Here is a 26,958-nt window from a genome sequence, read left to right on the forward strand (position 1 = left end):
ATCTTTTGCTTACCTGGGGTGTAAAAATAAGCGTTACACATGTAAAATAACCTTACCAACGAAAAAAAACAACAAAAAAGACAGAAGGTTCAAGACCATCTGTTTTAACTGGTCATCAGACTTGTTAGACATTACTGAAAGAGATTTACAGCTGTCGTTCTCTCCAGAGGAGGTATAACATTTACTGTAAGGGTGCAAATAATTTTGAAACTCATGTAGTGTAAAAAAAAAAAGAATGCACCACTTAAAACCTATTAGAATAAAACGATGCAATGTCAAGGTTTTATTGTCTGTAATGTCATTAATACATGTGGTATTCTTTGCTTATTTTCAAGATGGGTTCAGGAATCCATCCATCCATTTATTCATCTCTATACTGTACCTTTTCATCCATATACAGAACATAGCAACCCTGTATCCATTAATCCACATAAATACAGTATGTGCATCCATTCTTACACCGATCAGTCTTTCATCTATGAACCCATCTTATCTGTCTAACTATCCTGACTCTCTAACCTTACCTTGGTGCAGGCCACTAGCTGTGAGGTGGAGAGGGCGCACTGTGTGGCTGCAGTTATCACACGGTTCTGTAGCGCCGTGTCCTCAGCAACTTGTGCTACATTCTTTGCCTTCAGCACCAGCAGTGCAGCAGCGTTAGCCACTGCTTTGGCCAGGTTCATCATGATGTCCTGTAAAACCAAAAAGGACGAGATAAAACTTACGTTTATGTGTTCCTTCATCGGAGACTGTTGCTGTACATCCTGATTTCTATACATAAACACCGAAGCACACACACCTGGAATCTCTCGTCAGTCTCTCCCTCTCCGATGTGGCGCAGCAGGTCCCCGCTAGCCTGTCCGATGCTACCCGCTGCTGTCAGCACCGTCTGTCTAGGCTAAAATATTCACAGCAGTGTTACAAATCTGAGCCTGGACTCCAACAGAGAACTGTCTAGATGTGTGTGTGTGTGTGTGCGTGCGCGCGTGTTTACCTCTCCAGACGCCGGCTCCACAGCCCTGAGCAGGTCACATACTGCCCCGGTTAGAGTCCTGGCTGCTCCCATTAGTCTCTGCCCACTGCCCACTTCATCCTCCATGAGTGCCGCTAGCAGCTTCACGCCCTTCGACATCTCCGTCAGGTTGGAGGAGATGGTGGTTATGGCGCAGCCTACAGCTGTGTAGTCAGTGTCTGTTGGGTCACCTTTAGTTTCAGACAGAAAGAAAGCAACATTTTATATATTCATATTACAGAATTGACCTTTGGATCATTTTAAAAAGAGGTCATTTTAGTCCTTGAAACTATGGAACATCCAACTTGATCTCCATCTACCTATAGAAGCAAGTGTCAAATTAAAGAGAAAAAACAAACCAAAAAAAAAAAAACACCAATTTGACTGGATTCATGATATCACTTACATTAAGATGTCATTCCTGTAAGGTTTAAAAAACTAAATTGATCAAATTCTACCAAACGACCCTTTTTGCATAAATGTGTATTAACCTCCCAGGTCAATTTCCATTAGACTTCCATTCTATGTGTCGTTTAATCTGATTTTCGGAACGTGTTGAATTACACACATTTTATTTTACCTAGCGTGAACAGAGATTAGTTTTAATATGCTGGAGCTTTTCTTTAGTTTAACTAGGACAGGAATTCTCTCATGCCTGTGTTTCATAGTACTATATAATAATAGCAATAATTATTACATCTTAATACATATAATTGCTAGGTAAGGGATATCGTCAATGCATCCAACAAACAACTATATACATACAGAAATACTGCTCTTCATTCAAACATTTCTAACAAGCCTTTTTTTTTTTTTTTTTTTTTTTTTATAAAAACAGAGAGCAAGAGATTTGGAGTAGAAGTGCTGACGTTTCTGATAGCTAGCAGGCAGATCTTTGGCCCATCAAACAGATGGCATATAGAGATTAACTCCAGCAGAAATCTGGCAGGTGCCCACATGGCCTGCCTCCAAAAGCCAGGATCACGCCAAACAGATCGGCTTCAGGACACTGCACTCAATATTCCTTCATGAACAGAAACATTTATTAGTGTAACTGAAGAGTGTCTGGAAGCCTGTGTCCTTGATGTGGACTGGAAGAAGGCATGTGTTGATATTCAAGCTGCAAGTTTTATGTTTTACACCACCAGCATTTTTCGGCATCCCAACAAAAATGACTTTCGATTCATCTGAAGCCATAAAGAAACTCAATCTATCTGTTGGTACCAGATTTTTAAAGCATCTGACAAGAGAAACAAACAGGGGAAATGAGAGAAGCATGAAAACACAGAGCAGCTGTTTGTGCGAGTTTACCTGCAGTAAGATTGACAACGGATGCGGTTCCAGCAGTTATGGCGTCTACTTGCGAATGGATTTCGTGCTTGGATTCATCCACTTTATTCTGAACCCAAACCCTGGATGCCTTTTAGAAAGGAGTGAGACATGATGACCAGCAGTCTATAAAAAAACTCACAGATTTTATTTTTGGCTGTGCTTCACACTACACTATCACTTAAAGGTTTATAAACATTTTGTGGCTTTCACATTTCTAACATGGCTCATCATGACAGGGAGGCGAGTCTGCTCTGTATCAGGATTACTGAGTCAGGAAACTCACAGTCAGAAACAAACAGCTACACGATCAATTTTATACAGGAGTCACTAAAAGAGACTGAAAAACATGAGGGCTGCCAAATTCCTTTAACTACTTCATTTGGATGTTAACTACTTCAAATTGGAATGCACTTCAATAATTATGATTGAATTATTATCGTTTCAAGATTTCCACAGATGGAGTGAACTTTATACGGATTATGCTCTGTAACGGATTAGTATTAGATCATCGACCCGATATCTTGTAAATTTATTACATCTTAGGAAAAATAAAACTACAGAAAAGAAAAAAAAAAACTCCATGAGAAAGAGACGTGTTAGCAGTTTAAAGGGTAAGAAAAGGTTTTATTTTTTTAACCTAAATGAATATTTACTTCTTGCTGATGCTTAATGAGACATTTAATAAATGCAAAAACGATCTTGATAATCATTCATTTCGTTAAGAACACCATAATTAATGTGTATTCGGAAGAAGAAGAGGAAGAAGAGAAAGAGGAGGAAGATGAGGAAGAAGAAGAGGAAGAAACACGGGGGGTATTTAGTTTGGAAAATACATTCTAGACATTTTTAACCCATGATTAATGTCTCAGGATGTTTAAATCATCTTGAAGCCAGTACAACATGGTTTGACAGATACTCAGTATATAGAGCAGGAGTATTATCCACAAAGAGCCGATGTGCCTCCAGGTTATTCTAACTATGCGGGAGTCACACCTGATTAAACACAGTTAAATCATCTGAGCTTGTTTTCAAACAATAATTGAACAGTTGCACACCAGCCCTTTGCAGATCAGACTGGAGACCCCTGACATCATGAAACCTGTAAAATGCGCCTGCTGTAAATCTTTTTACTTCTATCAGATATCAAGAAAGTATGCTTTGACATTACTATATAAATATAATTGATACTTAATTGATCACTTAAGCCAAAAGGTTTCGAACATATATACATATACTATAGGTATACTCACCCTGTCCTGTCCCAGTGGTGGCAGGTTATCCACCTCGCCGAGGTCCGCCTGAGCCTGCTGTACTGCCTGCATACTGCTGTTTATGGTGCCCATAAGCGCTTGCTGCGCCAGGCTCTGATGACGCACACACGGTACAAAAGACAGGGTTATGCACACGCCCTGCATTTGACAGTCAAATCAAAAGTCTGTGTGTGTATGTGGAGCTACAATCGCGGTTATACTGCGTAAGAATCTTACCAGTGGGGGCATGTGTCCTCTGTGCATCTGCCCCATAGTGATCTGCTGCTGAGGAGCCGGCATGGTACCCATGTTAACAGCGTCTGGGCCGCCGACAGAACCCGAGCGCATGATGCCGGGCAGTGCCACTGACCCATGCTCCACTCTGCCCACGCGGTTAAACTGCTGCTGCAGGATAGTTGACCTGCACAGAAGCATCATGTTACCCAACACGTACAGTTTAAAGAACAGAACATATAGACCTTAACGCAACACTACAACAGGAGTGCAAATGTGGAAACAATCATGCACAGATATTTAAAGCTTAGAGATTTAATGTGCACTAGAGCGGTCTCCTGTTGTCGACAGGCACTCCAGGCTTTATTGGTTAATTACAACTCATTGTGGGAAGCCTCAATTTTTGGATTTGAACATGGACAGAAATGGCTGCACTGGCATCTAATGCAGGAGGCTAGGAGGCAGTGATGCATCATGCCATCTCCTGTAACAACCTAAAAAGACAAACATATCTGTAGATCTGCTCCTGTCAGAGCCTGAGCAACGAATGGATAAGAAGCATGCTGCAGATAGACAGAGCAAAATGAAGCACGCACACACATACAGTTTCCTTCCTTCTCTCTCTTTCTCGCTCTCTGTGTCTCTCTCTCTCTCTCTCACTCTGTGTTGCCGTCTCTCTCTCTTTCGCTGTGTGTCTCGCGCTCTGTGTGTGTGTCTCTCTCTCTAGCTGTGTGTGTGTGTGTCTCTCTCTCTCTCTGCTTCAAGGAACTGGATCACTTAATTCTTCCTGATGATTTTCCAGTTTAAGGGAAATAATAAAACACCATGTCGCTGTGAGCTACAACCTTCTCAAGGGCAGAATAATAGAAAAGCCCTCTCTCTCGTGTGTGATTAGACCTGGCTATGAGCCAGTTTGTCGGTTTCTACACCACCACTCGGGCTCTTCTGCCAATTTCAAACGATCAAACACCTTAACATAATCGACAAATGGTTGAATGACATTATTACGTTTATGCCGTTACGAAGCAAAGTCAGTATTAAGAGTCAAAGTCAAGTCAAACGCTCATCACAGTGTTAAAAGAAAGTGTACTTCTTTGGTGAAACCGATTCTTCCAGCATGGTGGACTCCTCATCACCATCCAAACCGAAGCGGTCCTTGCTCTGCTTCTGTAAAACCCCGACATCGGCATGAGTCACGCGTGTAAACTGGATGTAGCTTACATGGTCTGAGAAACATTAGAAAAAGCTTAGCGTGCTTACCTTTTTAAGGATGATGTCTATGTATCCTGCAATAAGTTGGGAGATTTGCTCTCCTTCTGTAGTCTGAACAGAATAGTAGCTCTCTTGGTATTCACCAAAGTCCTTTAAGAAGCAAGCACACACCCCCACACACATTAAATCTCACTAATAAAGCCAAGATAAAGACCATGTAGTGCATCCTAAACAGTTATAACAGAAAAGAGGTATGAGAGAGGATTTACCATATATAGCATTGACGTTAATTTAATTCATAATCATTAAATAAAAATGTAATTAATAAATAAATAACTGAACCTAACACTAGAGCTTATTTACCCACCATTCATATTTTATCAAGTAGTAAAACCCTAATATATATATAGTAAATCCTAATAAAAGCCAATATACATGGTGCACGTTGAATGCGAGACACTTGAGCATTAGCCTGCTAATAACGTGCACTTGTGTTCTTTTTTTAAACCTTTGAAGGCCAGAGCATCAGGAGCTTCCTCTTGCTCCCTGTAATTTGACCTTCAGCTCAAAGTGATCATTGTTTGAGGCTCATTTTCAGTGAACTGGAAACCTTGGTCAATGTCCAACAATGCATTCAATTTAAATGTGCTGCCAAATGTGCCTTTAAGAAATTCTGTCTATTTACACTGACTACTAATACGGAATGAGTGAAGTCTCATCAGTAGCAGTACTACAGATGAGTAAGAGAGGCAATCCCGTGTAAGAGAGGCAATCCCAGTGCACGCTTGCATACCAATGTGAAACTCTTGGGAGATGCTGCCCATCTTTTCACTGTGGTTAAGGGCCACTCCTGCACTACGTCTTTAGTCCTCTCATCCACCCGCATTACAGACTCTTTGGTTATTCCTAGCAAGCGTGGGACAAGCTTATTCTTGCTCTTCATCTTCTCCTGTTAGGGAACAAATCACATCATTTTAGAACGACGTCTCAAGACGTTTCAAACGATAAATATACGGCATGTAACACCCGAATAGACACAGAAAAAAATCCATCTTTTCTAATCTTTTTACTTACTCCAGCATGCAGAGCAACCAAGTTGAAGTTTCCACCTGTGAGCTAGCTAATCAATTTATCATTTTTTTATACCAACCAAGGGGTTGTTGAACTCTTTAGCAGAGATAGAAATTACATTTCGGCCTGTTTTGGTGGTGTCCATGATCAGAATTGATTTTCTTTGTCATGTCACACATCACATTGGTGCTAAACTGCTCATATGAAAGTAGACACTCAGGGTTTTAGGGATCTGTAGTTATGAATAAATAAGTATCTCTGCTTTTACCTAGCCTGCTAGCGCAAACTTTTTTATAAATCATAAGTGAACTTCTACCATGAAAATTGGTAAAAACAGCTCACACTGAAATCCAGCAGTGTCCTGACTCAATTTATATCAGAGTTGCGGCAATAAAGTCTACAAAATTTGTTTGTTTACACTGATTGATAATGTCAGACATGTCGATTTCTATTCCGCCAGCAGAAAGGAACAGTGTCCTAATAGAAAAGGGTTAAATTAAAGCTTTATTCTTCATTAGAAATCAGGCTGCTAACTATTCCACTAGGAATATTCCTCTTGCCCTTTACAATGCCCTGGGCATCCCATCTGCAATACAGCAGCAACCCAGGGGAACTTCATGCTCACACACACACGCGCGCATGCCCACACGCACGCACACACTCGCCTGGACACCTCAGTGTGCAGACCTGAATGTCATATAGGTGCCACACAAAAGGGCAAGTAACATGCAGAGGATTGTCGAAAATATTTTTCGATCGGTTTCCCCTCAGCTGATTTATTTAACTTCAAGTGTCTTTAATACAGAACGCACTTTATGACAATAAAAATACATCAACATTGTATTAACAATGCAACTCACATACAAGGGCATGCTTTTTATTTTTTGTTGTTTTTTTTAAAAAGATGAATAGAGATTTTTTTTTAAAAATAGCCACATTGTCCCATTGTCTTCAGCAGACAAGGGCATGGGGCACTTCGGCATGACTGGCGTTTTATTGTTTATTTCATTCCGCCAATTAAAGTCTCTTCACATTTAGCAAGATTGCCATTTTTTACTGCTGTCTACTTTAAGTATTTTTCTAATGTCTCTTAGCGTGATCTACTCAGGGCCACTGAAAGCAAGACATTCTTTCTACATCAATAAATAAATAGATGCATTTTCACTGTAAGTATAATGAGTCTGCAAAAAGCCCTTTCATAGCAATTTATGTATAGCCCTGGGCTTTACAGCAGACCACTAATGACCTGAAATCTCTCCCTCACTGAGACTTTAATAAACCTTATTCTGACAACGGCACAGGATTTAATGACAACATTTAAGAGATAATAGCGCATATATTGAATACTCTGAAGATGTGTGAAAAACTGCAATCCCAACTTCGCCTTTGTTCTCACTCTCCATAACGGACTTGCTACTGGAACTCAAAGCCTTTCCTACAAAGTTTTTCCAATATTTTTGCATTATGAAATTGCATTCTGCTCCAACTTCCAAAACTCATAATGCAGCACTTGTTGGTTAGTGTGTTTAAGACTGCTTTTGTACAGACTGTATGGAGAGGTTCTTAGCCCTTGTGAAAATATTCACACGTGTGTTTGCTTCTAGTGGCTCCTGCTACTTGTTTGGTCCTGAGAGCGAAGAGATAATTAAACACACTCTTCCCCTTCACAAAAATACACACAGTATGTAAACATCGTATCTAGTACATCATCATGTCATGTCTTACTTTCACCAAGAAGAAGGACACTCCGTATGTTCTCAGGGACCTGGCGAGTTTTACATATTTCACCTTCGCCTCGATTTCCGTCATCTCTCCACAGCTTTTGTGTTCCTATGATTCAAGATGTGGACAGTTAAAAAAGAAAAGAAAACATGCACCACAGATCCACAAATTCAGCTTAGTATGCTTTTCTCACGCATCATGAACGGAGCGCTCATTAGATTGCAAATCTTTTAATCAGCCATCAATTTGCTTAATCTTAATTATTCTGTGGTTCTCATTGCTTGCTCTGCTCATAAGCGAATGCTTCATTAAAGGTTAGCACTGAACAAATGAATAGGTTCCAAACACCACTGTACTTTACTCGTGCGATAACAGTGGTGGTGTGTAAAGCAGCACAAACCTGAAAGATCCTCTTCTCAGATCCTCGCTGTTTAATATACTCTTTGGGCAGGAACTCCTTCAGGCTGCAAAGAAGTCAACATGGCACACATTTACACCCTGACAGCACTTTTCATTCAGAACATGTGGTGATATCTGACAAGTGGGAAGGGTCCAGCATGCTCATATACTAACCCTTAAGCTTTACAGACTTTGTTTGGACAGAAAAAGTGTGCGTGTGTGTGTGTGTGTGTGTGAGAGAGAAAGGCCGCAGTAGCAGCCTGTTCACACACAGAGGCTTACTCTAAGAATCCGGGCTTGTGTTTGTGCTCCACATGAGGACCGAACTGGATCTGTGCCTGGATTCCACCAAACTCGCACGCCTTATCGAAGGACACTGGGTGGGAGCCATTTAAGATGTCATCTCTGGCCTGGAACACAACGACATGAGTCAGGATACAAAGCGTGCACCTGAACAAACCATGTTTAATATGCTTAATATGTTTAAAAGTGTCACAGAGTCAAAGATCAAGTACTTTTAATTCCTTCCTCCATTCATTGAAATGGATGAACAGAAAGAAATAGAGAAAGTGTGGAGTCTTTCCCCAACATTGGAAAAATCAATACAAAGCGCTAATTACTATAATGTTACCTGATTTTTTTGTTATTGTTTACTAAAAAGGTACAAATGTATTAATGACCTAAACAGTCAAAGTTTCAGCTTTTATTGCTAAAAGGCTAGACATTAAAATTAAATAATCTCGTTATTATAAATAGTCCGAGCTATATGACGTTTAACACTCAGCGATGGACTGCTTTCACAATATTAGGTTTAAAAGTGTCACAGAGCCAAAGATCAAGTTATGCTTTTAATTATTTCCTCCATTCATCGAATAGCACAGATTTTTCTAGGCAATGAACAGGGATGACTATCATGACATCTGTGTGCATTTAAAGTGCCAACATTAATGTCAAGGGTTTCGGATACCACGACGTTCACCAAGTGTCCAAACATGACTTCATAGCTGTGTAGCGACGCATGGTATTTAAAAATCTTTGGGAACTAATGAGTGACTATGGTCAGCTGAATCAGAGATGAGCATCCGCTGGCTTCAGTACAGAGCTAATTCGGTCACATCAGTTTACTCATGTGTCTAGATCAGGTCAGCCACCGCATTATTTCTCTTTTCAATTATTTAAACAATAAAATTTTCAGTTTTTCATGTTCAATAAAGCAAATTCTTGAAAACGTGCATTTCCCCAACAAAAAAAAAATGTCAGCCAAATGAACGTTTTGAAATTTATTTGTCAGACTACATTTTCACATATATGCAACAATCGTGCATCTATGCTTTATCTGGAACATAAGACAAATTCTCATCCATTGTGTAACATTTAAGCTGTATGGCTGAAGCCCTTTTCCACAGCGACTGACATTTATCTCATTCATACAAGCAGTTAAGGGTTAAAGGTCCTCGTCAACCCTGAACCCGTTGAACTCGCAACCTTCTGATCAGTAGATCAACATCTTAACCCACTAAGCCACCAATAATCCAACAAATACCAATGCAATGCTTAAAGGAATTTGACAGCTCTAGGATAAACGTGTGTATGAGCTATGATACTGTTGCATTTCCACTAAAGAATGCTGGATAGATTATATGGCTGCCCTTTTGGCACCTTTAAAATGTGCTGAAATGCTCTCTGCCTCTCTCTGGGGCAAATAGCTCCATCTTCCTTAGAAGTGCTTCAGCACGGATGCACAGAAAGAACCATTAGACACTTCCCAGTTACAATCTGGAGAGCAGGACTTGTATTTTGTGCTCATTATCACGTCTGGTCAGGATCCATATTGTCTAGTATGGTTCAACACAGTGGGCTGCATGTAGAATAGAGCACATTAAACATACAGGCTTATCGATTTAGCCTGAGCGAAGAGAGGTCACTGTGCAGCCAGATGGTGGGAGGATAGCTGAGAGATAAGTATTAGAAATGAGACATTTACAGAAGTGGGACTGAGTTGGTGAAAGTGCTTCCAGACAGCAAAAGAGCACTGATAAAACCAGTGTGTACAGATTCCAAGAAAATGGTAAGGGGCTTCAAACGAAGCAACTCCGCACTGTTATTACAAGAACCAGCTCAAGCCATGCCTACACACATGCACACACACACACGCGGGGTAAAGAGTGCACAGACTTGGCAAGATTTGGCTGGTGATGAGGTCACTGAATGTTATGAATAAATAGTATGAGAAAGTTCACCAATTAGGGCAACACACACACACACTTACATGGTGTCTTATTTCCTGAATGATTTGGGACTGAATGAAAAACACACACACACTTCTTTAATCAACAATCACTGGAGTCTGTGGAACAATCATGTGAATCTCCTGTAGCAAAGTTGTTTGTGTGTGTGTGTGTGTGTGTGTGTGTGTGTGTGTGTGTGTGTATACAGTATATGTGTGGGAGAGTGAGAGAGAACCATACAAAAGGACAGAATTATGTGTTTACTCCAGTGAGTGCTTTGCAGTTTATGCCAATGCATGTGTATATATCTGCTGTGGTTTATGTCTGAGTAAGTGTGTGTGTGTGTGTGTATGTGTGTGTTGGGGGGCGCACTGAGTCAGAGAATCCGTTGGGGGTGTGTGGATTTACAAAGTGGAAACAAGACATAGACTGAGGAAAAGCCAGGGAGTGAACCATCTTTCTTTCCAAACACTGTGAGGCTTTATATATGCGAGTGTGTGTGTATACTGTACGAGTGCGCCTATGCACTTACTCATAAATGCCTATGAACAAACACTTCCAAACAATCACTCGTTGTAATGAGTGCTTGGGGGGGGGATATTAAATAAATAAAAAGTCTATGAGATTGCCGTGGGAATTTCAAACGAACGGCCGACTGAACACACCATGGTTTATTAAAAGGAACAATAAACATTTTCATAGATAAGCCATAAAGAACACATTTCTATTAGTTACCATTGCAATATTAACAAAATAAAACAAGTCCTTAGTTAAATAATGCTTATACCGTTCAAGATTTAATTAGCATACATTAAACTAACGATCCTCAGCCGACGTTTCAAAAGCAATTTTAAACAGGTCATGAGATACACATTGCAAAAAAAAAAAAAACCACCATTAACTTTCAAATTAAATAAACATTTATTACGATTATTTTAAAACGTCTTAACGCAGATGTTTATTATGTGGTTAAAGAAATATTCCAGTGAATTTTTTTTTAAAAAAATCACCATATCCGCCATCTGTAGCATATGTGTAATTACCACAGGCAATTTCAACACGTTTTTTTTTTTACTGACAAAAGAACAGAAACTAAATTACTCAGAAGCTTACTCATTATGAAAGTCCAAGATAGGGTAGTTGTTGTTAAGGAAGTTAATGATGTTTATGCAAAACAGACACAGTGAGCGGTATAAAAAAAGACTTCTTTCAGAGATGTGACTACTATTTCATAAGGAAGATTCATGCTTTTGCATCATCACGATGGTTCAGCAACACTTTAATAACAAGAAATGCTTTTACCATATTATATAGAGCTGAAAAACTGGATACAGCTCCATAACAGCTTCAGTGGCTCGTTCTCAAATCTTTATTTTTAGAAGGATGTATGTTTTGTAATTGGTGTCATACTTTCCTTTATTTCATTTTTGAACAGGTTTTCTGTTCTGTGTTGGTCTGTGGTAATGGATTCTTTCCACAACATTGGAAGAATTAATACAAGCTAATTATTATAAATGTTACTTACAGTACACTTGATTATTTTTTATTGTTTACTAAAAAGGTACAAATGTACTAATGACGGTCAAAGTTTCCTTAGTCACTTCAGCACTAGATGCTTTTATTGCTTAAAGGCAAAAGGCTAGACATTAAAACTGCCTTTCTTAAATAATTTTGTTATTATAAATAGTGCGAGTTATATGATGTTTAACACCCAGTGATGAACTGCTTTCACAAAATTGTGTGACAAGATGCCAGTTAGCAACTGCTGCTAGAGCCGAAAACATAAATGGAGTGAGAGAGAGAGGGAGAGAGAGAGAGCGCAAGCGAGAGAGAGTGTGTGTGTATACATGCCTGGGAGTGTTTGTGTGAGTCATCTACACTACAATTATAAAATATCAAACACATCAGCCATAGGCTTGTACAAAAGTAATGCATGCACTTGGAAGAGAAAAAAGCAATTGATAATCAAGCCTCCTTGACAAAGAACCTAATTGCTGGGTTGGCCTTCAAACAATTCGGGTTTTAAGGCAAGCAAATATCCAATTACTTCAAAAAACCCAATCACAATAACAACAAGAGCTCGAGAGAAAACTTTCTGCAGACTGCTTAGATTAGCAAAGTGGAGGCTGCACACAATCACTTATTAGTAAAGATGGAAAAAGTGCCTTTCTGGCGCAGAGAGAGAGAGAGAGAGGGGATAAAGAGAAGGCGAGAGAGAGAAGAACGAGAGAGAGAGAGAGAGAGAGAGAGAGAGAGAGAGAGAGAGAGAGAGAAAGAAAGGATAAAGAGAAGGTGAGAAAGAGAAGAAGAGAGAGAGAGAGAGAGAGAGAGAGAGAGAGAAGAAAGAGAGAGAGAGAGAAGAAGAAGAAAGAGAGGGAGATGGGGAGAGAGAAAGAGAGAGAGAGAAACACACACCACAGCACTGCCACAGATGCTGCCTTCACTTGAATGAAGCTCAGAGTAATAAATGCTGATCTGACCTGTACATAAAGCAGGTTGAGCTGCACAGGATCCCGAGAGTCCACGTTCTGGTCAGAGTAGAAAAACTTCCTCCTAAGCAGCAGCGTCTCGCTCTCCTCCACCCCCTGCTCGCGGAACGTCCGACTGTGGTCCAGCCAATTCACTGTTAAAGCAAATTTTGGATAATAACTAAATTACATGATTCTATAACAAGGATGGATGAATCGATAGCCAGCGGAGACACAGGACAATCTGATCCCCTGTCTGGGCTTTTAGTGTTTATTCATCGCTGCCTGGTGAACAAGTAGGTAAAGAAGAAAAGAAATTTCAGAACTTTCAGCAAAGAAGTTTTTATCTGGGATGTACTGTAGCCATCTACTTCACTGCAATGCTGTAACTATAGCACTCTTTAGATCACACATGCTTATAAACACACTGTTAGCACAAGACACAGTTATCTTACAGATTAGCATATTGGGAAGGAAAAAACTAAAAATCAGACTCTCATGTATTGTCAAGGGCATAAATACAAGAGCATCAATGATCATACATTCATTCTCTCCCCTGTATTACTAAACTCAACCAGCTAACAACCACAGCATCAATTATTACCTTATGTTTGCTAGCATGCTTTAGCCCCACCTCTGATTACTCCTTAACTTTAAGTGGAGATGAATCTGCACTATCATGATGCTTTTGTAGATGTTTGTCTCCTTGAAGGTCTTTGCAAAAATTGTAACCCAATAAACAAGAATTTGTCAATACAATACTGAGGATTCTTCATTAAGAAATAAGGAAAGCGGTGACTCAAATGGTTAAGCTGTAGGTTACTGGTCAGAAGTTTCAGGGGTCCAAGCACCATCAATGTCAAGCTTTCACTGTTGTTCTCTTGAGCAAGGCTCTTAACCCTTTCTGCTTCAGTATCGTAGCTGATTCTGTGCTCTGATCCTAACAAGCTGAGATACTGAGAAGAAGAAAATTTTCACAATGTTGTAATGTACGTGTGACAAAAAGCCTGCTGCTTCTTCATCTTCTTCATCACCGCTTCGGCGTTCTTGGTGCACAAAGAAGGTTTTTTTTTTTTTTTTTTACATGATTTTGAAATAAGAACATCTAAGAGCATAAAACTCACACTCGTCATCTGTGTGAAGCTTGGCTTTGAGTTTTTCCATCTTTCTCTCATCTCGGAGCAGAGTTCTCTCCTTCTTTAGCGTACCCATGCCATCCTCCTTCTTGTCTTCCCCTTGCTCCTGGATAAGAGAGTACTCCTCGTAGTTTGTGATTCCTAACAGGGTAAAAAAAAAAAGAAGACAAAAGACTTTTCCCTTATTTTCTCTTTCATAAAAGGCACAGTACAAAAATTTCCCTGGAATCTAGGCATAATGCTAGGCACACACACACGCGTGCGCGCGCACACACACACACTTGCGCATTAATTGAGGTGCGTATATCAGTTCCATGTAATGGAATTGAGTGAAATGATCATAGTTAGCTTTTGTACACCTAACGGTACTGGAGTGTGTATTTTCAAATTCAGTCGTGAGTGCACTACTGAGCTGAGAATCAAATCTATGACGCTGGTGTTTTGCAACAGACGCATTATCGCGGTGTTATTCTACAATCTGTGTGCGTTAAGTGCCTGAGTTTAATCTTATAGTTCCAGTTCCCATCAGTGCTAACACCCACATGAGCTTTCACAATGTTACTGGTTTACATTAATACATCATTCAATCTAGTTGACGGAAACTTGTTTAAACTACGTTTACGATCACGTGTTGTTCAGAAACGTACCATTATACGCTATACGTACCATTGTACGTATATATACACATACATTGTGCTATATATATATTTTTTTTTTTTAACAGACAGCATATTCCTTGTTTCATGTGGAACTCAAAAGCAGAGAAATGCAGCAGAAACTCAGTAAAGAAACAAAGATAATAAAGATATTTGTCAGAACTCCTCTCCTCCTCCCAACACACTCATCCTCACTACAGACCACCTCTGGCGTAATTGAAATCTACTACTAAAGGAATAGCTCGATGTCTTGAGAGGAGAGCACACTTCTACAGCTTCCCTGTGATAGAGCATTGCTTTCTCTGAAACACATCTACAGCAATGCTACAAAAAATAAAGAAAAAAAAAAATCACAGGGAAGCTCCATCACAGGGAAAAATGGACTTTATGATCTTGTAACAAAATCCATTCATAAGACCAAGAGAATACAGGAGTGTAGGATTGAGAGAGAGAGAGAGAGAGAGAGAGAGAGAGAGAGAGGAGGGAGAAATAAAAAGAGGGAGATAGAGAGAGAGAGAGGAAGAGATAGAGGGAGAGTGATGGGGGGAGAGGGAGAGAGGAGATAGAGGGAGAGAGGAGATGGAGAGAGAGAGAGAGAGAGAGAGAGAGAGAAGCACACACCTATTCTGCTGCATATGGTGACGAGCAGCTCGCCTACGGTTTTGGAATCATCCACCATGATGGTCTTGATCGCTCCATCCAGCATTTTAATCTTCTGCGGCCTCTGCTTCTTCTTGTACTCCAAGACATCCTGTGAATGTGCGACAGAGGAAAAAAAGATGAGGAGGAAAAAATCCCAGACAAGGCATACGCAACAATACAGGTTTGATCTCTACACCAAAGTAAATGTATGGAAAAATATAAGTAAATAGATAAATGGTACAAAATGAACAATGTTAATGCTCTTACCCCATTTCTGAGCATGTAGTAGTCTAGCGTACGACCAGATTCCAGCCAGATGCCTTTCCTAGGGTCATCATCTGACAAGAACAGGCCATAATCTGAAGCTAAAACACAGACCGATGAGACATGTAAGCATTTCAGGAAACTACATTTCACTGAAGAAACAAATAAACCAAAAGGTGGGTCTCATGCCTGCCTGTGCATTCATAAACAGAATCCATTGTGGTTTGAAGAGACAAATCACATTAGCCACACAGCACATGTCTGATATAAATCAGATCTGGAGTCTAATAATAGTATAGAAAGTGAAGAGACTGAAACCATCCTGCTCTGATGATGACAACCAGAGATCCTGCAAGCCTGAAAAAAATACTGAACTACTCATGTTTGACTTTCAGACAGTTTGATTACTGATGTGAGGAGAAGAAGAAAGAGATCGAGAGAGAGAGATACAGAGAGGAAGAATAATGTGGCCGTGACAGATTTCTCATCTCCTCTGCTAGCTTTCTGAAGCCTGAATCCATCAAGTTCACTCCGAGACCGAATTAAAGCGTGGCCTGCTGCTGCCAAGACTTCTCTCAGCATTGAGACTCGTTATCTAAAAAGTTCCACAAATTTTGACATTAAGACTAAATATACTTTTTTTTTTAACACACACACACACACACACACACACACACACACACACACACACACACACACACACACACACACACAGATGCTACTGTAAGAGAATTATGTTATTCTAAATAGCATCGAATTGAGAGCAGAGCAGCTTTGACCTCAGGTTTAAATCTTTGGCTTGGTTGATACAGAATGCAGCAGAACATTAAATATTAGGGACGTTATGCAGTGACATCAGCAGGAACAGATATGACCTGAACTGTACTGAGCTTGTGCTGCTTCCGGCAGGTTTACTACAACAAAACCCAAAACATACTCAACCAAACACGAGGTTAAGACGAGTTTTTCATGCTTGCTGAAACAGAATTATATTCACTTTAATTAATGATACTGTTACTTCAGATTTAGAGAAACAATCCCTGCATGTAATAACACCAGAGCTCCAAAGTCAACATTGATATCATATAGAGCAAGAGTTGGACTCAATCAGCTCCCAAGTTCAGTATTCAGTATTCAGTTATTATCCCCTGGAGAACTGCAAAAAACACGGAACATCGATGCTGACTATGGGAACCATCAGGAAATGACGTCATATTTTCTGAAGCTTCTCACCTCAAAAAAAACAAACAAACAAATAAATAAATAGTGCATGAAATCTCCAAATTCATCCAGAAATGTAAGCAGCTTGTTGTCGTTGTGGCTCTCAAATGATGACGTTCATTAGAGAGTTTTAACATTATTTGACGTTGTGTTTACTGTTGAGTCTAATGACATTCACGTGTTCAATGCTAATTTGTGGTGAGTCAGCATCCTTACTGGTGTCCTAACCTGTATAGACGATATACTGATAGAGAGCTGATTGAGACACAGCCTATAATAATGGCCAAAACGAATACGATTAAAATACTCAGTTCTGTTGTAGAATTACATCAGTAACTGTACACAGCTATAGCATCAATACAGATTTAGTTCATACACATAATATTTTATGATTTTATTTAAAAAAAAAAAAAAAAGTGCTAGTCTTCACAGTACTCTCACCTTGTCCACTTTGGGCCTCAGGAACCCTTTCTCTGATGATGCGACAGGCATCGTACACTGGGGTGGAGGGCTCGAACTGCATGGTCTTTACCACATTGCACTGCCGCACACAGATCTTCAGCGACAGGGCCACCATCTTGACCTCTGTTAAAACAGGAGTACATAGAGACAGAAATATTTAATTAAGGAATCAAACGAGCATTAGTCGCAACACTGAGGAGTTATAAGCGTTTAAAGCTCGCAGGATTGGGGTTCAATCCCCAGCACTGCCAAGCCACCACTGTTGGGCCCTTGAGGAAGGCCCTTAACCCTCTCTGCTCCAGAGGTGCTGTATCAAAAGTTTGGAATATGCAAAGAAAGAACTTCACTGTGCTGTAATGTACCGTATGTGTGACAAAAATAAAGGCTGCTTCTTCTTGCATGTTTTATTCCTTATACAACTCCTAGACTGCATAAACTTCCTTGTATAGTTCACTTAAAAATAAATAAATAAATTACGTATTATATAAAACAACAACTCACAAACACCCAACATATTATAGACTAAATAACCACAACATTGTGTTATCCAATCACAAGATAAATCTGATTACACACACACACACACACACACACACACACACACACACACACAAATGTGAATGTTTGCACTGATTTTGCACCCGTGCTTCAGGGAACGGGAAGCAGTGACGATGGATCTCGTGTGGAAACGATCTTCCTGTTTTAAACAAATTCTTCAAAAGAACATGTTTGCGTCTTCTCACCTTCTTCATAAACAGACATTTTTCTGGAAGTGAAACGACATGATTAGAGACCATTAGAGACACGATCTACAAGGACTAAAGATGTTATCCCGGTGCTCAAAAATCTTCCTTTTCCCACTCTCACAGGAGTCGCATGCTTTTTCTGTTACAGTAACGGACACAAAATAACTGATCTCCTCACTTGTGGTATAATTTTGTTTAAATTACACGATAACATGCAAGCACCTGAAGATTTTAAACAGACTACCGTGATCAGGACACGTATAAACAGCTCACTCGTAGTCGCTGATTCCAGTCTGCACCATTTTTCTGCTACAATTTTTAAAAACAAGATTATTATGTGCTCAGTGGTGCCATTTAAAGGTTAAAAGAAAAAGAAAAGTGGGTTTTAAAAAGTCTTTACTACAAGCTCACTAATGTGTGCCAGAGCAGCAGAAGTCTCTAATATAACCTTTAAGCAAGAGGGAAAAAAAAGTTTACAGTGCAAGTCCTATCAACCTGACAGAGTTCTAAGGATTACAGAGACATGAGTCTTACAGTGCAATAAGTGGATATGTGTAGAGCTGGGATAAGGTAGGATTGCTGATCAGTAAGGTTTAAGGAGGTGGTGCAAGTGAAAAGAACCAAATCTTGACTGTTCAAATTGGCCTTGAATGTCTACGGTTTATATCTAGAAGGTCTCAGGACGCTGACAGCCGAGCTTACTGCAAATGTAAAGTAGGAATACTGATGCCAAGACGCGCTTAGTGTAAGGACAGCTACAGTAGGACTAAAGGTGAAAAGGTAACAAGATTTTCTCTGGTAAATCTCTTGTTCACAGGCCACGCCATTGAATGACTGCATTTCTCTTTCTACAATCTTGTAAAGATTAACACACACACCACACACGCGTGCCCACGTAGTCTGAAGTGGCGATAATGTCTCTGCATGTTTCTTTTACTCTTACTCAAACACACAGGGGACCTGCTGAGCCATTATTCACCAGATGTGAAGTTCATTTACACACCACCCCCGCCGACATTTCACACCCAGTTGGAATGCAGCGGCAGACGGACGGTGACACACGACTCAGATTGGACACAGAGAATAGAGAGGCTGTCTGGTGTGGAGTGGGAGAGTGTGAACGGTAGGAGGGCAAAACGTTTATATTCTTCCACAACAATTACTCCTCCACCAACCTGAAACACAAAGCTCTCGCAACTTTATACCAAACTCGTGTGATACACAATGCTAAAGAAAAGCAGCAGAATGAAGCATTTAGTCTTCTCTTAAAGGACTGCATACAGTACTCATTTCATTTAGCGGGCGCTTTAATCCAGCAAAGTGACATATATCAAGCAGATTACAATACAAGTAGTGCAAACTGGTGTGTGTGTGTGTGTGTGTGTGTGTGTTGGGAGTGAAGACAAGTTGAGGTTAGTGTTCACAGAAGACAATCAAACCAGACAATCCTTCGACACAAAAACATACCAATATTATGTGTTCCACATCATTAATACGATACAATGGGAAAGATTGTGATCTCAATAACTTTGACTTTGGAAGGCTGTTAACTCAACCATTCATTTCGACTGTGGTGGATTTAGGTGGACCTGCTGGCAGGCAGCCTCATTGAAATAAGACTTCAGATGTTGCTAGTTCTACTAAACCTTACTTAGATTAGATTCAACTTTATTGTCATTACACATGTATAAGTACAAGGCAACAAAATGCAGTTTAGGTCTAACCAGAGTGTAATAGCAGCAAGTGAAGGATATACAGTGTTTACACGAGTTAAATAAATGAAATAAAATCTTAATATAGGAGTAATTTACAGATGTGTTAACGCTAGGAAGAAAAGAGTAATGTACAATAGTGTGATATTACGATCATTTGGAATTGTGACACATGCACGGCGTTATGTGCTTGCTAGTCAGCTCACTTTGCTCACCCTCTCACTCTAATGTAGTGAGTGGAAGCCTGAGAAGGCATAAAAAGAGTTTGACATTTGATGTAAATCTGTAAGCTGATTAAATATATAAAAAATTATGTACTGTACACACACACACACACACACACACACACACACACACGACTCGATGTATTACTAGGGCCAGTTCAGTACTCCTGTGAGAGAACTCTGTGCTTCTACACAAGTTTCTATATCTGAGACATAATTAAGCAGGTTTGACGATCAAAAACGATACTAAACCCGATAAAATGAATGATGCGGTGCATCATGAAAACCTCCGACACTTACACTAATGGTGACTCCAGCAAACTTAAGCACAAGGATTTGCCTGCCAGGTACGAGACAGCAGGGAACATCCCTTCCACTGAATAAGGTTAATGTTGCTTAGCCTGCAACTGTCAGTGTTACTCATGTTACAGGTTTCTCCACACAATTACTCCTGTTATAAAACAGCACTAGCCCTTTTGTGCCTTCTGAGCAAGGATGAAGAGTGTAAGCTAATTAGAGCCCCTTGCCTGTGATAAAGACTTGCAATCAATGAGGTCACATGCAGAAAAGCTATGCTTTCAAACTTCTAAGTCACTCTCCTGTGTGTCCTCCAGGGCATCGTCCTTAGTCTTGACAAAGCTGGAACAGTGGAACAAATATTAAGTTATGCTGTTATTAAGCTAAAAAAGGCGGTTTTAGGATGAAGCAAACGCCACAAATGACCCTGCTTTTGGGAGGCTGCTGTCGTAAATATAGACAATTCAATTGGGCCAAGAAAGCAGAGGCCATCTGGAACGGATTGCTGTGTGGTGGTTCACAGCAATAACAATAGCAAAGGGCAGAGCTTGCCTGGCACCACCACGCCTTGTGCAGTGTGTATGTGAGAGAGTATACGTTTTTAAGGACACGGAGAACACACACTGTCTTTACTGACATACATATTCAACTTGTTATCAATCTAGCACGTGATACAGTGACTGATACAGAGATAACCACTTCCTGGATGCAATAAACCCCAAATTATACAGATATGGATATAGATATGCTGTGTTTAGCTCCAGTATTCTGTAGCTCTTGCACTCGTGAAGTACATCTGTAGTCTCATCATATCCTGGTTGGTACGTCAGCCAGCCAAGTGGAGCTCAGCTCTGGAAGCAATATGGAAGACGATCCCAGGACGTCCGGCTGTGATGTGTAAACACCATCGTACAGCTGAGATTGCTTAAAAAGCACCTGCAGTGATGGTTGAGCGATAACGGTATAACATTTAAAACAGGCTGAAAGCAGCTATAAGATTAATGCACAAGAAAGATTTTCAAAGCTATTCCTGCTTTGTTGAAGCATCTAGAAGCACCACTGGTGATCTTTATACATTTCAGATGGAATATAAATCACAGTAAGTCCATTTTATGCTGCATAATAATAGCAACTAAATAGCAACTAAATTCAGGCAGCATGACGTTCAAGTGTTATATCCCTTTCTTAATCATACGCAACAAACAAAAGCACAAGACCACAGCAAAACTGCTGCCAACTAGGGTTTTCCTCATCTGAAAAGGGTTTCAGGAAAAATTTTGGTATCAAAGGTATCAGTTACCTCTATATTTTTGCTCAACCACAAAAGCAACACTAAAAATCACTGAGCGCTCTCTTTGCTGTCTAAAGAGCCTCAATTCTTTCTGGCATGGATTCCACAAGATGTTTGAAACGAATCCATTGAGATTCTGCTTGCATCGTGCAATTCCTGCAGATTTCTTATGCCGCAAATCTCGCAAATGTTTTACAACATCCCAAAAAGATGAGAACACTACTAAAGAATTCATTGTTATGTTAAAAAAAAAAAAAAACTTTTGAGCTGACTTCTGCTGTGTGACATGGTGCATCATCATGCTGGAAGAAGCCTTGAGAAGAGAGTAAACTGTGAGCATGAAGGGATTCACGTGGTCAGAATATATACTCAAGTCTGCGGCATTCAAGTGATGACTGAAGGACTAAAAAGTGTGCTGAGAAAACATTCCCCACAGCATCACACCACTTCCACCAGTCTGGACTGGTGACACAAGACAGGTTGGGTCCATGGATTCATGCAGTTGGTGCCACATTCTGAAGCTACCATCTTTGTGGTGTGCCTCATTTCCCAGTTTTGTGAGACCAGACTGCGTTGATCCATCATTTAACGGGCACGTTTTGGTAAAATACTGAAGACACAAATACTGAAATATAACATAAGTCAGGTCTGTGGTAAAGATACTATTTCAGAGCCTATAACATGTATATACTGTATATACATACACTTGGCAAAAACATGCATGTATTAAAGCCTGGAGCCTTAGTGATTCCCACATGAGTGACCTAGCAAAAAAAATAAATAACATAAGTAGGCAGAGATCACACTAACACTAGGATTAAAATTCCAGTCGCATATACAGAAGATTTTACTAAGCCTTAATAAGATTTAAAACAAGCAAAGGGTCACAGTACACACTGATGTGCTAATCTTTAAAGTATGTAAATACCTCCTGAGTTGTGCATGAATCTCAAATATAATAATAAGCCAGAGTTCGCGCATAATTTTCCATAATAATTAGCATGCAAACATATGCAAATGGAGTCGAAGGGAGAGTTAGAGAATGAATCTTTTCTCGGTCCTCGTAGAAAAGATAAAGCCAGAGAAAGGAAGAGAATAAAAGAGAGAGAGATATAATGAGAGAGGACAAGAAGTGAGGGGGACGACAGCACAGAGATTACAGATGTACAAGCTCAACGTGTTATATAGTCGTCTTTTATTTTCAATATTAGTTCCGCTGGTTAAGCTGATCTTTCTCTCTCCTGCTATTCGCTCTTCACAAAACCAAACTCAAATCTTCATCAGGTATTAATCTGCGGTCATAAAAGCATCGTTGCTTCATGTCAGAGATATTAATAAGACCGTTCAAGGCTCATTGTGGCTACTGCTGTGATGCGCCCACATAAATAGGTGCAAAGAGGCTCATCATAGGACTCATCCATGCAATTTTCTGCTTTTAGTCCACTTTTCAAGTCACTCAGCTCTAAGTTCTGACATAGAGGTTTCCTTTCTAAACAATTTCCTGCTCACAATTTCCCCGTGAGTCATCGAAGAGGAGGATAGAACATTATTGGAAATTTCCGAAGCTAAAAACAACCTTTTTACAGCTGTAATATCGTTAATGAAAAAGAAAGCATTAATAAGGCATTACATGCTGCCTAAAGCTCTATTTGGATTGGATTAGGTGTACATGTGGAAGTAGAGTAATGTAATTATTACTGGAGGTATTTCTGGAATTTTTGTCTTTTAGAAATCAGTCATGCCAGTCATTTTTACAGAACCCAGCTGGAAGGATTACACTGTATATTGCCTTTTACAAAAACTAGAAACTGAGGTAATTAAATATCCAAATCTGAACAGACATGATGGTAAAAAATTCATTGCAGTCTGTGAGGTTTTATGCTTTTTTGTCTCGGATAAAAACAATCCAAGAAGAGTTCGCTCTCGTCCACCAGCGCTTACAAGAACCAAACCGGAGTATTGACTATTGAGTTTAAACACCGTCTATAGACCGCCTGCTTCCTGAAGCATTTAAACTAGCATTTAATTTAAAGAAAAAATATAAACGTACAAATAAATAAATAAATTACTGTAGCTTGTCCATTTTATGCTACATTTCCTCCCAGCAGTGTTTTTAGACTGATGGTATTCTTAGTTACTGGCCTAGTGAACTAGTATTGATGTATTCAAAGATAGAGGCTTTTAAAGCACTTCTGGAAGTCGCTCTGGATAAAGGCAATCTTCTGAATGCTAAAAACGTACAAGTGCAAAACAATAAAATATAAGCTAGACAACATTTTTAAAGGACTTAGGACTTCATTAAATCCGCAGGTACAGTATAGACATCATACATGTTATAATGACGTGACATAAGGCTAAGTACGGTGACCCATACTCAGAATTCGTTCTCTGCATTTAACCCATCCAAAGTACACACACCCAGCAGTGAACACACACACACACACACCGTGAACACACACCCAGAGCAGTGGGCAGCCATTTATGCTGCGGCACCCGGGGAGCAGTTGGGGTTCGGTGCCTTGCTCAAGGGCACCTCAGTCGTGGTATTGCCGGCCTGAGACTTGAACCTACAACCTTATGGTTAGGAGTGAAACTCTCTAACCATTAGGCCATCATGTGACTTCTAATGATCAGGCACAAAGTTCAATGAAGAAATAAAACACAAAATCAATTTGCCTTCATATGTAATAGTTTAGAATTATGTGCACAGCATAATGCTACGGCCACTTTTGAGATTTATAGAGAAATCCATCATCATAACTATTACCCAAGTCCTCTAGCTTAACAGCAATGTATCAAGAGATTTTAGACTTTATATGAATTGTACCTTTAGAGCTGCAGTCATGTTAAACAGCCTGTAATAGTCACAGCATGACTTAAATGACAAAGATATTACAGCAAACACAGCAAAGGCTATTCAGCTCCCCATTTCCACACTTACTGCCATTAGCAGCATCTGACTAGATGCAGGTCATAATGGAAAAGCCTTAAATCAGGTGGTCATAAGCGAAGGCTAGCACTGAATCACCCTCCATAACTACACCCAACATAAAGTGAATCGAATTTACACTGTGGCCCCACAGCAAAGTGATGAGCTTTTATTACAGGTCCTGTACTGCAGCAAAGGGCACGAACTTCATACTCTGTACGTCACCATGCAATGAAATTAGACATCATGATTAGAATGACAATACCACACTGTTTCACCTTCAGGATGTTGAAACACAGGCTGAGGTTTTAATATGCTATGAAGAACAAACAGACAGAAAACCTGGAACTGTGTTTGTGTCTTGATGTTCCAGATGTTCATGATAAATAAAGAAATCGAAACTCCGAGCACTGATGCAGTACACCATTTCACAGAGGATAAATATAGCCTTCTCGCACATCACTCAATTTAAAAATACCCCCTGATTAATCAGTGTCCTTGCACTGGATCATGAGACCGTGCTGAGCAATGAGCTTTCCGTCCTCTCGCTTTCTGCTCTGTAAAAACCTGCTGCTCTGCCAACACTCCACCACTTTGTGTCTGGTTTCTGCTTAAATTGGAAAGAGGGGCACAATTTACAGAACTAATGCTTTAACAGCTAGAGACTTTTGTTAAAAATAAAAAAAGTGTAATAAATAATGGAGATGCGATCTTCAAGGACGTCTAAAGCCAGATCGGATTAGTGCATGCTACAGCAAGAACAGCATGCCACTGCCTCTACATGCACGCATGATTTATAAATGCTTCCATCATCACGTTATTCATTTTAAAGTAACCATTACAACTTGGTATATAACGGGTGTTGGAAAATATTACACGCCACAAAAATGTTTCTAAACAAAAATAAAAAAATTTTTTTTTAAAAATTCCCCTGCAGAGTTTAATGTGTAAAATAAACATATGCTGGAAAAATGATAATCAGTGGTGTTAAGTAGAGTAGTGTAGCTGCCACAACAAAGTCAACTAAAATATCTCTCATTACCTTTAATGAACTGAATGGTGTCATGGAAGCTTTTGTTGGTGCATTTTCATTTTCAAACATAAAAGTGTTATATTACACATCAACTCAGCAATTACGAGAAAGAAAAGACATCTGCAACAAAACAAAGAAAAAGCAGAATTTTCGAACAATGGCCTAATATTCTAATAAACATGTTTGATTGACAGCCAGTCAATCACAGCAGTGGGGAAGAATAAATTAGACATTTCATCTTTCACCGTTTCATCTTCATGTATGCTACACAGTGTGTAATTGTGTATCATTCATCCCATTCATGTCATTAAACTAGGTGGTAAATATTTTTGTATATTTTCATCCTGGAAAAAAAAAATGTCTAAGAAATCAGGAAACTACAAAGTAGCTTAGTTTAGTTGCATCATCAGTGTAGAATGTTAAATGTCCTCTGTATTCATATAGTAAAAGTTGCAGAAATTCAACATTCATTTATTCATTTTCTACCACTTTTTTCTGAACTTCTCGGGTCACGGGATCTCGGGCATCAAGGCAGGATACACCCTGGACGATGTGCCAACCCATCGCAGGGCGCACGCGCACACACACACACACACACACACACTCATTCACTCACACAATCACACACTATGGACAATTTTCCAGAGATGCCAATCAACCTACCATGCATGTCTTTGGCCCAGGGGAGGAAGAACTGAGAAGAACCCCCGAGAACTGACACAAGGCGGAAGCGGGAATCGAACCCCGACCCTGGAGGTGTGAGGTGAATGTGCTAACCACTAAGCCACCGTGCCCCCTGAAATTCAACATTTCTACAATTATTACAATTATGTCTCAATGTTACAGCCGCGACTGAGAATCTTTACCTTACTCCTAAGTGTGTGCGCTTCAGCTCAGCCTCCTCCTGCTTAAAGGCCAGACTTTAGTAAATTGTGCACGCAGTGGAAAGGTTGACTGGTCAGCAGCAGCTCAATGTTTAGTAGCTGCATGACATCTGGGTCAAAAAACAGGCTGAAAAAAAAAAAAAATTTACCCTGGTGGACCAACATCTTTAGAAAAGAAACACTCCTCAGATAAACTAATGCGCCATCAGAACATCTCAATATCCTTCCCCCCCAAGAGCAGACTATACTGAACACGTCAAATACAACAAATAAGTAGAACTGACCAAAGAACTGACCTTCACTTTATAGTCAAGACAGCATCCTGGTTATCTATTGCAAGAAGGTAAAACTGGCTCTCAGGGTGAAAGAGATGACATACTGGTCGGTGACTTTATCTAATTGTTTATTTGAGCTTGTGTATGGAGAAGAGAAAAGCTGGCACTTCTCCTCCAAGTGTGTTAGTGTGTGGCTTGAAAAGACACGATTGGCTAGCTTCATGTGTCTCAGAAGAAGCACGTGGTAAACCTGGGTTA

General features: G+C 39.9%; 1 protein-coding gene across 2 annotated transcripts in view; it reads right to left on the minus strand.

The window, feature by feature from the left end:
- The window catches only part of tln2b (talin 2b), a 112,628-nt gene that overhangs the window by 44,564 nt on the left and 41,106 nt on the right, over positions 1-26,958 (minus strand). For both annotated transcript variants that reach the window (XM_047819587.1, XM_047819586.1), the window contains exons 3-19: positions 17,289-17,432; positions 15,630-15,727; positions 15,342-15,471; positions 14,053-14,205; positions 12,941-13,083; positions 8,515-8,642; positions 8,234-8,297; positions 7,837-7,941; positions 5,834-5,989; positions 5,089-5,190; positions 4,919-4,995; positions 3,832-4,015; positions 3,595-3,708; positions 2,324-2,432; positions 995-1,203; positions 800-898; positions 525-692 (exon numbers count right to left, since the gene is read on the minus strand). In XM_047819587.1, the coding sequence (XP_047675543.1) occupies positions 525-692; positions 800-898; positions 995-1,203; positions 2,324-2,432; positions 3,595-3,708; positions 3,832-4,015; positions 4,919-4,995; positions 5,089-5,190; positions 5,834-5,989; positions 7,837-7,941; positions 8,234-8,297; positions 8,515-8,642; positions 12,941-13,083; positions 14,053-14,205; positions 15,342-15,471; positions 15,630-15,727; positions 17,289-17,424 (2,175 nt within the window). In that variant the 5' untranslated portion in view covers positions 17,425-17,432. The remainder of the gene's footprint in view (positions 1-524; positions 693-799; positions 899-994; positions 1,204-2,323; positions 2,433-3,594; positions 3,709-3,831; positions 4,016-4,918; positions 4,996-5,088; positions 5,191-5,833; positions 5,990-7,836; positions 7,942-8,233; positions 8,298-8,514; positions 8,643-12,940; positions 13,084-14,052; positions 14,206-15,341; positions 15,472-15,629; positions 15,728-17,288; positions 17,433-26,958) is intronic.

This window comes from Tachysurus fulvidraco, chromosome 10 (genome assembly GCF_022655615.1).
Source record: "Tachysurus fulvidraco isolate hzauxx_2018 chromosome 10, HZAU_PFXX_2.0, whole genome shotgun sequence".
In the NCBI taxonomy this organism is placed as follows: Eukaryota; Metazoa; Chordata; class Actinopteri; order Siluriformes; family Bagridae; genus Tachysurus; species Tachysurus fulvidraco.